We start from the raw sequence: 16650 nt of genomic DNA, 5'->3' as shown, positions 1-16650 counted from the left end.
TGTTACTACTCTGACTATTCCTACAAGCAGGATCTGAAAACCAGAGCTTTTATCCTCATTTTAGTAGTGAGAGGAAGTGGAGAAAAGCTGACACAGAAAAATGAGAACTTTTCTTGAGTATTAAGGAAAAAGTAAATGAGAGATTAACAAAGAAACACAACTGTACACATACACAAGCAAACACACGTAGACACAAAAATTAAAGGAAAGGATTTAAAATATTTGTACTCCTAAAATAACAAACAAGTAAATCCTGAAGTAAACTGGTAGGAGGAATGAGTCAAAAGTTATACACATAACGAACAGAGGTACTTTCAAACATAAGATATTAAGGCCAAAGCTGTATCAGTTTCCTAAGAGCTCTTTTTAATAAATATTAATATGTATACTCGTTTTGAAAGTATCAGCTAAGAACCACCTTAATACAGATAAGATAGCACCTCCTAAAAGCACCAGCATGCAGAGTGTTGACAGCTTGAAGGGCAGGTGATCATGTAAACTTGTAAACATCCTTTAGGAATTAACAAAATTACCATATGAAAAAGCAAATATTTAATATTACCATTTCAAGAGAAATACAAGCAAATCAAGATAAAATGTCTATGGAGAATCTCACTTTCAGGTCAAATATTTCCCAATAAACGAGCAATCACTGACACATCCTGGCACTGCCATCAATGTTCTCCAACAGCAAGTTAAGCATGTGCAAGAGGTTACTCCAAAGGAGAATATGATTTGGAAAAAACATTTTATTTGTAAATGGTTCTCTAGTCGATCTTATGCATGAACGTCATTTTCACCTTTGGGGGGAAAATTCCCTATTGAATCATTACATAGATCACATTATAAATCAACAATGAGAGTTTCATTATATCTTACTAATTTTGAGAAAATGAAAATGAGAAAATGATTTCAGACTTTTTAAAACTACCCAAATAGTAACACATTTTTGCTAGGAAGATTCTGAGTAAAAAGTTGTCATAGCTCATTATAACTGACAGATTCCCCAAATCTCTCTATGAAACACACCCAGGAGATTTTCAGGAAAGAACTCAAGTAGACACTGTACTCTAAGGAAAAATCCTCAAAGGTAGTCATTATTTATTATATTTTAAGGAAGAAGAAATAATGATCCTGGTATCCCAAAAGTCATGAATTTTTAGAAAGTAAAAATAAGTATTTAAAAAAATACATTAGTGTGTATGAATGTATATATAAATATGCATACAGACGCACATACACCTGGAAACCATGACTGTGGACCATTACTACCAATGACTGGGAAAAAAGGAAAAGGAGACCTTCTTTCTCCAGTTAAGTTATGGTCACTAAAAGCAAAAATTTTAATTTCAAAATTATATTTTGCCTTAATATACAAAAGGAAATGCAAGATCACAAACCCAGCACTTAGAAAGCATACATCTTGTAACCTTAGCTACTTCGGTTGAATGACAGACAGTAAAATAATTCATTAAAAAAATGCAACTGCAGTTGAGCTGATAACCCACGTCCATTTACCTGAGAGCAAAAGGATATCTCCTTAAAATTTTTCTGCAACGCTATTTTTTTGGTGTCAGGACTGATGAGGTAAACTTCAGATTGACCAATCTTAAAGACAAAGAAAGAAAGAAACTAGCTTTGCATGAACACTGAATTCAGATTTATTACACACACTTTCTCATTTCATGACCTAGGGAAATAAAGAATCAATGGCTCAAGCTCCTACTGAGCAGGGACCATATCATGTAGAAGACCACTTCCAGGTCACACTCTATTCTACAGGCTTCGGGTAGGAGACAACCATCAGTGTGTTCACCTTCATCAGGCAGCAGTCTTGAGGTGAGAGGACCAAATATCTCAAAGTTAGTCACGAAGCCTCAGGTTCCCACAGCTCCCCTTTGTAAGAAAGAGAGGTTTCTGCATAAGTGAATCTCCAAGGATAGAGGAGCTTCTCTTTTAAAATTTCCAGGACACTTTCTAATGATCAGAAAAGTCTTCTTAAATTATTGTTTAAAATCTACCAATTGTTGAGTACATACTGTGTTAGGTACTCACTCCTGCTTACCTGACTTCCTAAAAAAGCTAACAGTGCGAGCACAAACTAACATTGTCTTACAGACGAGGGTCAGCCTAACAGATCTCCGTTAGAGCAGAGGACTGTGTCGCAATAACCATAGTTAACTGTGCAGCTTCCCTCCCTCCCCTGCTGCTCCCTGAACCCAGGATGCTCCTCTAGCTGGCCACAATGACACTTCTGCTCAGTGACTATCACTGCCTTCAGAAAGCCCTGATTCCCCAGAAGCCCTCACAGCATCCTTTGCAGCATTTATCACAATTTTAGTGAGACAATTACTCATACAATCAGTTGTCAGTCTCTCACTGGAATCTAAATTTCACGTGGGCAGAGATCATGCCTGTCCTGTTCATTGTTGTATTTCTAGCATGTTGCAAGTGACCCTGTGGATAGCATTTACACAATAAGTACTTGAAAATAAATGCACTAAGCAGCTTTCCCAATGATAACAAGAGGTTTTGGTGGTTTTTTTTTTTTTTTTTTAAATACAGATCACACATTACAACACCAGTCTGACTGCCAACGTAGCACTCTTTTCAGTATATTAGGTCAACCATGAAAAGAGGAAGAAATCGGCCCTCTGACACTCCATCTTGATTTCAAACCTGTATATCTACACAGCCAGCTTCCTCATCACTTGGCCCTGAGTTAGGCACGGAAATGTTACCTTGCTCTCTCCCTAAACTCTCAGTCAGCCTTAGGCCAAAGAAGAGACAGAGGAGGCTGAGAACAATCTGTTTCCCATATTGCAGAGGCCAGCTCACTAGGGAGCCAGCTGAGTCCCATCAGCTCAGACCCAGAGGACTCCCAGGACAGCAACCTTTCCAGAACAGCTGGGATCAGCCTGGAACCCAGGAGCCTCAACAGCCAGGGACAGCCTCCTGTCCATGCCTTTTCTGGCATTTGGCTCACTGTCAGTTTATCAAATTATTTCTAGAAAAGAGTAAGCAACTGGCTAAACTAATACTGTAGTTTGGGTATCAATTTCAAATATCATGTTATCCCCAATTACCCAGGTAACAAAGTGTAAGTAGTTTTACAAATTAATAAAAATAATAAAGAAGGGGTATTTTCCAAAAAATTTTGCTGAAATATAGTACTTGAAATAAGTTAAAAAAAAAAAAAAACCTTCTGGAGCCTCTTTTACACACATTAATTGATCCACATTGAAAAGATGTCTTCACCACCACATGGGAGGCAGATAAAAATCATACAGGATGTAAGATAGATTCTGTTTGTTACCCCCTGATGATTCCCAAGGCTAATAGGGACTAAATAAGGATTCTATCCTGACAAAAGAATTATTCAGAATAAAAATATACGGATTCACACATAAATCCAAAAGCAATTTACAGATAATCTTTGTTCGACTAAGCAGATTTTCTTTTGAACACAAAGGCCAGATTGGGGATGTGCAGGAGGCTTGATAATATTTTACCGTGAAGAGCATAGTTCGATTTTCCTCAATATCTGTCGGCTGCACAATATTGTGTCCACTAATCAGGTGGTTCTCGATGTCGCTCTCCTCAAAAGAGCTGAAGAAACTACTACTCCGCAGGCCTGCATCCTGAAACTCCTTTCGGAAGGCCAAGGAGCGCAGCCCGGGCTGCGAGAAGGACTTGCGCATCGGCCGCGGGCCCCGCTCCCCATCCCCCGGTGGCTGCAGTGCAGACCGGGACTGATCCGAGGAGAAGCCACCGCTCACGTGACTGAAGCCTTCGATGCACTCATCGATCAGGGCGGGTGGAGCCTTCCTGTGCGCCACGGCCACACGGCCGCAGAACAGCACCTCGAACTTCTTGGCGAATGTGTCATCGAACTCCGAAGGGCAGCGGAGCTCCTCCTGGCGGGCGATCTTCCCAGCCTGCCGGATGGAACTGATGATCTCAGGCACCTGCCGGGAAAGGAAGGAATGTCATTTGGAACCTGCTGTGGTTGGGCTTCCCTGGTAGCTTAGCTGGAAAAGAATCCGCCTGTAATGCAGGAGACCCGGTTCCATCCCTGGGTTGGAAAGATCCCCTGGAGAAGGGAATGGCTACCCACTCCAGTATTCTTGCCTGGAGAATCCCTTGGACAGAGGAGCCTGGTAGGCTACACACATACGTGGGGTAGCAAAGAGTCGGACAGGACTGAGTGACTAAGCCCAGCACAGCACAGTGGTTGGGATGCACAGGGCCTGCGACCACAGGAGCCACGTCATGCTCCCCACATCCATGCACTGCATATTTCATCACACGGGGCCAAAGGAGAAACCCACAGAGGTCCGGACCAGGAGAGGGAAAGGCACAACCTTCACAGAGAAGAGAAGGAGAGCAGTATTTATTAAGCATCCCTTAACATGCCAGGGATATGCTAGGGGATTCATGTGCCTGCAAGCTTAAGTAATAAGTCCACAGACACAGCAAGTTAAATCCAGGCTGGTCCCCCCACTCCAGAGCCAAAGGTCTTCTCCGAGAAGCTGTCACTCTCCCTTCAAAAGGTCTGTCACCAAAACAGTATGCAGTTATTCTAGATTGCATGGCAGTACGTCTTGGCAGCGCATCAAGTCTTCTAAATAAATGACAGGATGAGGATAACGAGACTGAAATTACCTTACACAACCTTTCTTCTAATCATAACATCATTATTTTCTCTAATGACAACTGACAGTTTATTCCTCAGTTTTATATTCCCTAATAGCTGAACAGTATTGACTACATAGCTCGGAGGTTTTAATCGAGGAATCAGCAACCCATGACAGTATCATTATCAAGGCAACACAGTGCGGCTTCTTCCCACTGAGCTTCTAAAGCCTTCGGCTCCTAATGCAGTCGTGGTCAAGAGAATGAACAAGAGCCTCATGTAGTATCGTCAGCCTGACTGCCATACCCTCTCGTCATTAGCTTCCGACAAGATCCTTCAAAGAAGCCAGAAAGAGACGAGTCTTCCACAGAATGAATAAGCACGTGTCCGATCATCTGGAAGACGTACAGCCACAGCACTAACACAAGACAGGCGTGAATGCATTTTCATAAGGAAGGGCCTAGCTTTTGATATGACCTATTAAATAACACCCAAAGCCATTTTTTCCTTTTCCCTTTCTAAGAAAATCCAATTGAACACCCAATACCCATAGACCCATTTCTTTTTAATAACATTACAGAAGGAAAAGAAAACCAAACCCTTTTCAATTTAGGTCAAAGATCAATACATACAGTAAAGGGAGGTGGTTTCAGTAGATCTGAAAAAACTTATATTCTGTGTTCACAACATAATCCCCAAAGACCCAACTCAAAAGACTTTTCTCTGTGATTTCATATCATGCACACCTTAAAGACAAGCTCTGCTGAAAAGATTAAGATATATCCTTTCAAGGTACTTTATCATACAAAAAGTCAAAACATCTTTAGACATATTTTATATTTTAAAAAATTAATTCCTGAAGCATAAGACCTAATGACACTGAGGAAGCCAGAATTTCAACGTCAAGCATCCACATGCACTGAGTATTGCACAGCTTGGGCTGTGGCTCATTCCTCTATGTACAAATAATTACACATCTTGCAAAGGACTAAAAGTTATTCATAAATATAAAAGACAGGACAGAAAGAAAGAAGTAGAAAGTCTAAATTTCATTCACACATTTGCCAAACAGTCACGACAGGACCTTGGCAAAAACAGCCTCAGTTTTTCTCTCTTGGTGGGGGCCGGGGGGGAATTCTTAAAAGATTTTTCAGGTAAAAGTTGTTTCTGTGAGCATAAAGAATAATGACTTTTACAAAAAAGAAAAAGAGTTCATGCAAATAAAAGATGCTTTTCTAAGCAAATGGGTAAAATTTTTTATCAGGAGTCATGTGAATCCTCCTAATTACTAACCCCACTCTCTGAACAGGAAATTCAAAGCTTACTCAGTCTTTTGAGGCTTCTTAAAATACCGGACATTTCTGTATGCTGGGTCTTCCCACTGCATCGGAATGAGTAACGGTGTCTTTCATTACATATCAAAGGGGAGAGAAAATGTGTGAAGTCATATGAATTTATGGTGACTCGGTAATAAAGTACAAACACAAGCAAGACACAAATTAGAGAACTTGCTTTTTCCGTCTCTTCACAATGTCAGAAGAGGCTAAAGAGTACATGGGTCCTAGGCAGACAGAGTTGTGCTGTGGTCCTTTTCCCAGCCACCAATCTTTTTCCTATCCTTTAATCAGAATCTTCAAAAGATAATGCTTTAGTCAAAAACCAGTGCCTCCCTCTCCCTGAGCTGGTAAGCTGTGTGAATATGGGTATAAAGGAGATAACTGGGCTTAGAAAAATCTCAGGGATCCTGACAAGATATAGCGATTTCAAAATATTTGAAGGCATATTACCAAACACAGTTTCAACAATAAATTGTAAACAGTTTAAAATCCAACATTTTAAAAACATTTCTGTAAGTCATTCAGGTATACTAAGAGACTAAATAAAAAATGAGCTCCACTTATGTCTGAAATGAAGTGAAGTGAAAGTCAGTCTCTAACTCTTTGGACCCCATGGACTATACAGTCCTTGGAATTCTCTAGGCCAGAATACTGGAGTGGGCAGCCTTTCCCTTCTCCAGGGGATCTTCCCACACCAGGTATCAAACCCAGGTGTCCTGCATTGCAGGCAGATTCTTTACCAGCTGAGCCACAAGGGAAGCCCCCATTTATGTCTAATTTTGCAAAACTTTGATAGTTTAGTTCTCTTTACCAGAACAGACCTGGGTACTGCTTTTTGAAAAATGAAGGCATATGACAAACCCACAGCTAATGTCATACACAACAGTGAAAAGCTCAAAGTATTCACTCTAAGATCAGGAACAAGATAAGGATACCCACTTTCACCACTTTCATTCAACATAGTTTTAGAAGTCCTAGCCAAAGCAAGCAAAGAAAAAGAAAATAAAAAGGAATCCAAACTGGAAAATAAGAAAACTGTCACTGTTTGCAGATGACATAATACCATACATAGAAAATCCTAAAGATGCTACTAGAAAACTACTAGAGCTCACTAATGCTCTAGTAGAAATCCATAAAGTTTCAGGTTACAAAGTTAATACACAGAAATCTGTTGCATCTCTATACACTAACAACAAAATATCAGAAAAAGAAACTAAGGAAACAATTCCATTTACCATTGAATCAAAAAAAAAATACAATACTGAAAAATAAACATACCTAAGGTGGCAAAAAACCTGTACTCCATAAACTTTAAGACACTGATGAAAGAAACTGAAGACAATGCAGACAGATGGAAAGATATACTGTTATTGGACTGGAAGAATCAATATACTTAAAATGATTATACTACCCAAGGCAATCTACAGATGCAATTCAATCCCTATCAAACTACTAATGATATTTTTCACAGAAGTAGAATAATTATATATATAATCATATTAATACATATACATATATATATATATATAATGGAATACCACTCAGCCAGAAAAAAGAATTAAAGTTTACTATTTGCAGTAACATGGATGGACTTGGAGGGCATTATGCTAAGTGAAAGAAAACAGAGAAATCACCTATATGTGTGTGGTATCAATTTTATGTGAAGTTTAATAAAATGGGGATTCTCTGGTGGCTCAGTTGGTAAAGAATCCTGCAACGCAGGAGACTGGGTTCAATCCCTGGGTGGGGAAGATCCCCTGGAGGAGGGCATAGCAACCCACTCCAGTATTCTTGCCTGGAGAATCCCATGGACAGAGGAGTCTGGCAGGCTGTGTCCATGGGGTCTCAAGAGTCAGACACGACTGGGCACACACACACAGAATACAACAAACTAGTAAATATTAAAAAAAAAAAAACAAGTAGATACACAGATACAGAGAACAAACTAGCGGTTACCAGTGAGGAGTGGGGAAAGGAGTAATAAAGGTAGGAGAGAAAGGGCGTAAGATGGACTCAAGAATGTACTGTACTGTACAACACAGGGGATATAGCCAACATTTTGTAATAACTGTAAATGGAAAGTAGTCTTTTAAAATTGCATAATTTTTAAAAAAATGAAGGCCTCATGTCCACATATGATGAAATCCTGAATTCTCTATTCTTTATAATTCTGTCCTGGACTCACCTACACTATTGTAACATAAGGGAAGTGAGTCATTTATTTCATTTTATTTCCAAATGTGATCCTAGGTATAACTGGATGCCAAGAGGCAGGGATTCAGAAGTGTGAGATGAACACAAGATAGCCCTGCCTGAGAAGGGAGTGGGGCCTGGAGGAAGGTTTGGTTAGAATCTTTACAGTAACTGAGATGGGGTCTGCTGGGAACCTGAACTAAGCAGCAAGCACTGCAAGAGAAAAAAAGGCTGCAGGAAAGATTCTGGAAGACAGACTCACAAGACCTGGTGACTACCTGGATGGGGGAGCTGGAGGCATGGGAGACTGCATGGGACTCACAGATGCTCTGGCTTAGGCTTCTTCATTAGGGAATACAGAAGCAGCAGGTCTGGGGAGAGATTACAGTGAGCTCCCCTCCTGTCCATGTTGAGTACGACCAGAAGGACTTGAAAGTAAAGACATGTGGTGGGCAGCTGAACAAGCCAGCCTGCAGTCCAAGACAGGAGATCTCGACTGGACATCAACAGCCCATGTATACAGATGGGAGGTGGCTGATGCCCTGACAACAGAAAAAGGGAAAGTAAAGGAAGTGAGCTAAGATGGTACGTTAGGATACACCAACATTTCAGGTATAAAGAAACTGAGGGATCACGGCAGAGAAGCAGGAGGATAGGCAAGCAGCAAGATGCCAGAGGTGGCGAGGGAAACAAGCCCTCCTTCTTGGGGTGTGGGGCGGGGGCGCTGAGTGAGAATAAACAGAGGACTGAGTCGGGTCTGCTGGAGTTGGCAGCTTGTGTAAAACATAAAGCAGGGATGCCCACAATGACCCTCCAAAACAAGCAAGCAACGGAAAAATGTCTCAAGGTGAAACTTCTAGTCTATGAGAACGTATACTTCAAGTTACAATATTTACTGCAAATACACAGACGCTTTAAGGGCAAATATGCTGAGGTCAGTAGTGTTTATTCCCACTGATATGATCTGGGTACTTTTAATAAAAATCTTTTTTTAGTCACAGCAATAATATCTACGTCATTTCTGACCGCAGATAAAGTAAATCAAAACTAATGGCAGCAAAAACAAGAATCTGAAAAGCATTTTGCTGAGATAAATTCATAAGGATTTCAGATTTGGTTTTCTTCTTTTAACAATGGGCATTGCAATAAAAATGTTAACTGAAATGAACTGCCAATAATGAAGAAACAAGTTCTGTTTTAAACGTATAAAAAATTTATTGAACTACTCTTCTGTCAACCTATTTGAGTTTATGCTAAAGGTCATTTTTACGTCTGCACTTCTTTCACAGCCCAAATAAGTTTCTTTTGAATTCACATACTAATAAATGCACAGTACAGTATGAAGTTTCTGTAGCAGGCTTGTGAATACTGTTTTATAACTAGTCAGAAAATGGTAATCTAAGAGAATTAAAATACTCATTTTTGCAAATAAAATCCTTATTTAAACCTTTGGGTCAAATTTCTTTTTAAAGATTTGAGGATTTTAAAGGATTATAAACACATTGCAAGTGTAATTTTATTCACAAGGACTTGGGGAAGAGCCCTTGAAACATTATTGAGGATGAAAAGCCATTTTACTGAACATTTACACTTGTGATTTTCTGCCAACTAGTAATAAATAAAATATTAAAAACCGTGTTTTGCCCATTGGATGAAATGTTCACTCACTACAAGGAGTTAAAATGAGCAGTTCGAATAGAAAACAATCATTTCAGATAATTATTTCCCAGAAGAAACAGACTTGTTTTGTTTTGTTTTCGTTGGTAATAAGTGGTCATTTGTATTTGTTGGTCACAAACAAGTAAATAGGGAAAGAAAATGAAATTAAACCATGTCTTCATGAACTCTGTCGTATCTGCCTTGAATTTCACAAAACACTTAAGAAAATATCTTCTTACTAGTGCTCGATACTTCGATTATTTAAAGAGAATAAGACTGCTGTCTGATATTCTCGACATGACACATGTGAGCATTCCTATCATTCAACAGTTTGACCTATCAAGACTAGATTCCAAATAAAGATGTGAATACACCGCATACAGTGAAGAAGATGAGCCTGCTCCTGACCTGAGCAGAGGGTCGAGTGCAGGGAGGAAGAGACTTGTCGGAATGTGTGGCTTTCAATGTGCACTGCAGAAGCCTGGTCCCTGGGAGAGGTCTGGCGCGGCTCTTCCCAGGGAACCGATGCCCCTGCTCCCGCTGTGAGCTTACAGTTAGCCAAAGGTCAGATGAATGCGCTACATCTTCCTGACAGAGAGATCAGATGTGCTGTGATCTGGCTGGGGAAGCACCTGGCATCTCAAAAACGCTGATGACCGCTGGCCCCTAACGCAGCCCTCACACCCTGGGTCAGGACTGCCTCATCTGTCTAGTCTCCGGTTAAAACAGAAGTAGTAGCATTCAGCCGCCCTGGTTCTAATATGACAAACTGGATAAACTCTCTTCTTCGTAGCTTTTAAACCTCGTGGAATGATCAGTGCAAACACAAAACCCAGCACCATACTATGAAATGAATCGTTTGAAAGGTTCCCTACAACTTTCTGGCTAAACCAGCACTTTTCTACAAACACTTAAAACAATGAGAATAAAATCCAACTTAGGAAGTGATTTAATAGCTGCAGGAGCTAACACAAGAAGGTGGGAGAAGATAGCACTGTAAGAGTATGAAACTGCTTTGTAACTTTTCTAAAACAGTTTTTTAAAGCTAAGACATTCTGAATGGTCAGCATAAACACTGACAGAAGTCACTAAAAGATCAACCTGGGAACTTAAGTCCTCAAAATCTAAACCTCTTCATTTAATGCACTGATTTGTAACTCAAATGCACACTAGAGAGGCAGATAAACCTTTAAAACGAGTGACTTTTATCTAGTTTTCATCAGTCTAGATGAAGCAGTCTGTGGAGGTGGGGCCCTGGCACCTGCAGTTTTCAGAAACATCTAAGAGCTCTCAGGAGCAGAATTCCTGATGTACCACCTGTCCTCTGTCATCCCGGAGGTAAGGAAGACGCTCCTCACCCTGCCCACTACATCATCACACCCAAAATCCATGGGATTCTTAAGAACCTAGGCAAACTGTGAACAGCAGTGAAGCAGCCCAACTCACAGATCCAGACCCTGCTTACAGCAGAGATGAACAAACTAGTGAAGTCAAAAACACAAAACTCACCCCACGGATATCTGGCAAGCTATGTATACCATTTAAGGGCAAATCTGACTTGCAAATAAATTCATTGTATTTCAGAAGTCTCAAACTATTAAATACAGGAGAGCAAGTGCCTTGTAAGAAACACTACTCTATATTTTTGACCAAATATTAGAAACATCAAAATAATGTCTCCAAGATTAAGAAACATTCACAAATATAATGAACCAGCAGTTTACCACAGCAATCATCCCGTATGAGTTCTGCATGTTACACAATCTTTGAAAAAGGACTCTCGGGTCCCTTTTCTACAAAACAGGGGAACTAAAACATGTAAATATGCTACAAGTAACTATTAAAAAAAAAAAAGTGCTATTTCCTTCTCCAGGACACAAGTCAAAATCGGTTTCAATAAATGATGCCCTGAATGTAAATAAATGGAGTTAGAACAACACCCTAACACCATGCACAAAAAATAAACTCAAAATGGCTTAAAGACTTAAACATAAAACATGATACCATAAAACTCCTAGAAGACAGCATAAGCAAAACATTTTCTACGTAAATTGTATCAATGTTTTTATTAAGTCAGTCTCCCAAGGCAATAGGAATAAAAACAAAAACAAATGGAACCTAATCAAACTTACAAGCTTTTGTACAGCAAAGGAAACCATTAAAAAAAAAAAAGACAACCAATGGAATGGGAGAAAATACTTACAAATGATGCAACAGACAAAGGCTTAATCTCCAAAATATACAAATAGCTCATAACAACTCAACAATAAAAAAACAACTCACTCAAAGAATGGGCAGAAGACCGTAAGAGACATTTCTCCAAAGAAGGCATACAGGTGGCCAGGAGGCATATGAAAAGATGCTCAACATCACTAATTATTAGCGAAATGCAAATCAGAACTACAGTGAGGTACCACCTCACACCAGTCAGAATGACTATCATTAAAAAGTCTACAAATAACAAATGCTGGAGAGGGTGTGGAGAAAAGGGAACCCTCCTACACTGTAGGTGGGAATGGAAATTGGTGTAGTCACTATAGAGGCTCCTCGAAAAACTAAACATAGAGCTACCATAGAATCCAGCAATCCCACCCCTGGGCATTTACCTGGACAAAGCTATCATTCAAAAAGATACATGCACCCCTGTGTTCATAGCAGCACTCTCCACAATAGCCAAAACATGGAAACAACGTAAACGCCCATCAACAGATGAATGGATACAGAAGATGCAATGCACACATACAGAAAAGAACGAAATAACCCACCTGCAGAAACAAGGATATAACCAGAGACTCCCATACTAAGTGAAGGCAGTCAGAAAAAGACAACTACCATAGGACACCACTTACATGCGGAATTTAAAACACGGCACAGATGAACCTATCTATAAAACAGAAAGACTCAGACACAGGGAACAGACTTGGGGCTGCCAAGCGGGGAGGGAGAGAGAGGGCCTGGGAGTTTGGGGCTGGAAGATGCGAACTATTACATTTAGAATGGATAAACAACTAAAATCCTAACGTATAACACAAGGAACTATATTCAATATCCTGTGATAAATCATGATGGAAAAGAACATGAAAAAACAATGTATATATGTATCTAACTGAGTCATTTTGCTATACAACAGAGATTGGCACGACATTGTAAATCAACTCTACTTTAACAGGAAAAAATATGCCCTTTTGAAACTGTCACTGAGAAGAGATCTTCAATAAAGGACTGTTTGGTCACATAGTATGCGTTTATCAACAAAACAGGGAAACCAGCTAGAGCACTGGGCACCAATACTGCTTTGTTTCTACCTAAAATCACTCAGGACCAAACATTAAACTCATTAAAATTGATTTCCAAGCTAATGAGTGCCCATGTATTATCTTTTCATGTCCAAATCAATAATCTTAGAGGAAAGGAGACTATGGACCTTCTATTAAGTGACAGACACATGAGTGCTTTTCACTGTTCTCCTTTATTTCTCAAAAGTCCTTGAAAATCTCAGAGCAGTTAAAACGCTAGTGGCCTGCAGTATGAAAATAAACACGCTATTGTCTATGCAGTAACAGGGGTAAATACAGACACCACACTGAGTGAAAGCAACAGGTATAAAAGAATCACATGGTACAATTCCATTTTTGCCAAATTTCAAAAACAGGAAAAACTAAACTATGACAAATAGGAAGCAGAATAGGGATTATCTCTGGAGGAGGGAGAACTTTGAGGGGGCTATGATGGGGCCTTCTGGGCTACTGTTTATTGATCTGTTTGCCAGCTATATAAGATTATTCAAACTGTAAAGTCACTGAGTATATGATTTATATATAATTTTATTTGGTACACTTCAATGAAGATTTTACCAAAAAGAAATATTTTTGCAGGCATGATTCAATACAATTGAGAAGGGGACAGTGGCTCAGACGGTAAAGAATCTGACTGCAATGCAGAAGACCCAGGTTCGATCCCTGGGTCAGGAAGATCCCCTAGAGAAGGAAATGGCAACCCAACCAGTATCCTGCCTGGAGAATTCCATGGACAGAAGAGCCTGGAGAGCTACGGTCCATGGGGTCTCAGAGTCAGATATGACTGAGCGACAAACACTTTCAACAACTAGACCAATGTTACCCAGCTAATAAGGAAAGGAGCCAGATGGAATCAACCTGATGCTAGACACAGCCTCTTTCTACCACACCAAGCCTTCACTCTCAAGTCACACAGACACCCTAGTCCCTGGCAGGTGGGGAGTCGGGGGGTGGGGAGCAGTGGGGGGTTCACATGTTCTTTGCTTTGGTTTGGGAGTTTGGGGCTTTGTTTTGGTCTTACATGGAATCCATCCCCCTTGTTTCTAATAATAATCAGTACCTCATCCCATTCCCATTCCAGTAGTTAGGTAGGACACACAGGCCCACATAAACCACAGTTCATGAGTGGGCTGGCAACCCCAGACCAAGCTGACCAGCACACTATTAATGACTCCACAAGCCCCACCACCACCACCCCTACCGGCCCTGTAATTAGTTCAGGGTTGGGTACGTAACTCCATTCCAGACCAATGACTGCTAGACTTAGGTGGTTTATGGAATTGACGGGGGGCGGGCGGGGGGGGGGGAGCAGGAATAAAACCTGCTATTGCTTTAGACAGTGATTCTCAAACAGGGGCAATTCTGCCCCACCCCTCCTCACCCAGGGGCTATCTGGCAATGTGTGGGGACATTTCTGGTTGTTACAAATGGAGGGTGAGCAGTACCACTGACACTGGATGGTCGAGGCCAGGGACGCTGCTGCACACCCTACAATGCACAGAGCAGGCTCCCCCGCAAAGAATCATCTGGCCAAAAATGTCAGCAGCGCCAAGATTGAGAAATCTTGCTTGTGAACTTAGTTCCGCGGGTATAAGCCTGGAACTGCAGGTGCCATCACACATAAATGCATGCCAGAGAGTTCCGCAGGAGGTGCAACAAAGACAGGAAGGGAGAGAACAGAAGCAAGAGGGTGAAAACGATGGCTGAGGGCCTGGATCCAGCTATCCCTGAAGTCTTATCAATCTCATTCTCATATCAATAAATTTTTGGATAATCCCATTTTATACTGTCACTTGAACAGAGAGTCCTGTTCACACTCCCAATATGTATAAAGTTCCAGTCTCTCAATCATGTCTGACTCTTTATGACCCCATGGACTGCCATGGAATTCTTCAGGCAATACTGGAGTGGGCTGCCTTTTCCTTTTCCAGGGGATCTTCCCAACCCAGGGATCGAACCTGGGTTTCCCACACTGCAGGCAGATTCTTTACCTTCTGAGCCACCAGGGAAGCCCTAACCTTATGCCAAATTCTATGGGGAATACAAAGATAGGAACACATAAATCTCCTTCAGGGAACCTACAATCTAAACAAAGAAAATAAACAAGTATGAAAATAACTAAACAATGTGGAACAGCAATCCAGGAGCAGTAGTGCTAAGGAGGTTACAAGGATAGGGAAATACAGACGCAGTATAGAATATATTTCAAATAACTTATTAAGAGCAAACAGGATGATCTATATATTCACCAAACTCTACCCTTCTTAGAATAAAGCCAGCTACCAAAGACCCTCCAAACTGGCTCTATTTTTTTCCCTATAAAAAAAGTGAATATATAAAATTTTAGATCACATCAACAACTGTTGAGAAAGAGCCAAAGTAAAACTCATATCTGAATGACTTGTTTACACATTACTGCTCTATCCACTTATCTCCCTGCTATGAAAGATGAGAAAGGACTCACATGTAATGCAAAAGAACGAAGAAACAGGACCACAACACATGGGTTATTTGCAAAGTAGCTACACAATGCCTCGTACACAGGTCTAAATGCTTCACTCAAAGATGACTCTGCTTCTCTCGAAAGGTCATCTCCCCCTTGCACCAGATTGGGAGTGGGACTGGTGCCCACCCTGGGTGACTGGGGCACTGGAGCATCACGCGGCCTGCCCTCTCTCCAGAATACACAGCCTCCTTCACTGCCGGTAAGCACAACCACCTCACTGAAAAACAAAGCAAAGGAATCTCCTGGGCTTCAGCAAGATCTCTAAGGGCCGGACTTAATTTCTTAGGCAAAAGATTGGTTCCCTCCCCCAAAGGAAAACAATGAGTAAAGGAGAACGCCCTGTGCCCAGTACAGGGCTCTGATCCACAGCAACAAGCAGCAGCTGTCCCCATGGAGGATGTGCTTGTGTCTCAGAACATGGGCAACCCAGGGTGAGCCTAAGAACAGCATCACGCATGCCATACAAAGGCCAGGCAGGGCTGCTCCCCACCTGAGCGCACGGTCTCACCCTGTTAATCAAATCAGGGCTGTACTTCCGTGTGATGGGTGACAGCCCAGGCTGTGGATAACCAGCCCCAGAGACTGTCTTACAGTCTCACTCTTTGTGCTTAAGACAAACTGAATAGAGTCAGTTTATCAGGATCAAGGCAGCTATTGGAAAATGCAGGTTTTTCTCTCAAATTCTTCCCCTCTCTCTCCAACCCCCCCCCATTCTAAGAGGAAGATAAGCATGTGTTTTTCCCTCTGGGATGCATCCTTCATATGTACCCTCTGTTCCTGGAGTCCCTGGGGCCTCCACTCCAGGAAGCACCAGTCCAAGCGCGGCTATGACTAAGACAGTGCAGGCTGACAGTTGCTAGGCAGAAGGGACAGAAACGAGGGACACCTATCCCCTGCCTCTGACTACCTTCCAGGGCCAAGGTCAGGGCCTTCCTCCTGGGTCCGAGCCAGGAGCAAGCCGGTCTGTGGCAGCTTGCCTTAATAGGAAAGGGCCAACCTCCAGAACCAAGAAGCAGCAAGTAC

The 16650-nt window shown here is 41.3% G+C and overlaps 1 protein-coding gene across 9 annotated transcripts in view; it reads right to left on the bottom strand.

Moving 5' to 3' along the window:
* The window catches only part of TBC1D1 (TBC1 domain family member 1), a 224924-nt gene that overhangs the window by 108049 nt on the left and 100225 nt on the right, over nt 1-16650 (bottom strand). For all 9 annotated transcript variants that reach the window (XM_070791283.1, XM_070791284.1, XM_070791277.1 and 6 more), the window contains 2 exons: nt 3513-3968; nt 1519-1608 (listed from right to left, as the gene is read on the bottom strand). In XM_070791283.1, coding sequence (XP_070647384.1) covers nt 1519-1608; nt 3513-3968 — 546 coding nt within the window. The remainder of the gene's footprint in view (nt 1-1518; nt 1609-3512; nt 3969-16650) is intronic.

Source organism: Bos indicus, chromosome 6 (genome assembly GCF_029378745.1).
Source record: "Bos indicus isolate NIAB-ARS_2022 breed Sahiwal x Tharparkar chromosome 6, NIAB-ARS_B.indTharparkar_mat_pri_1.0, whole genome shotgun sequence".
Taxonomy (NCBI): domain Eukaryota; kingdom Metazoa; phylum Chordata; class Mammalia; order Artiodactyla; family Bovidae; genus Bos; species Bos indicus.
This window is presented reverse-complemented; position numbering and strand designations above follow the sequence as displayed.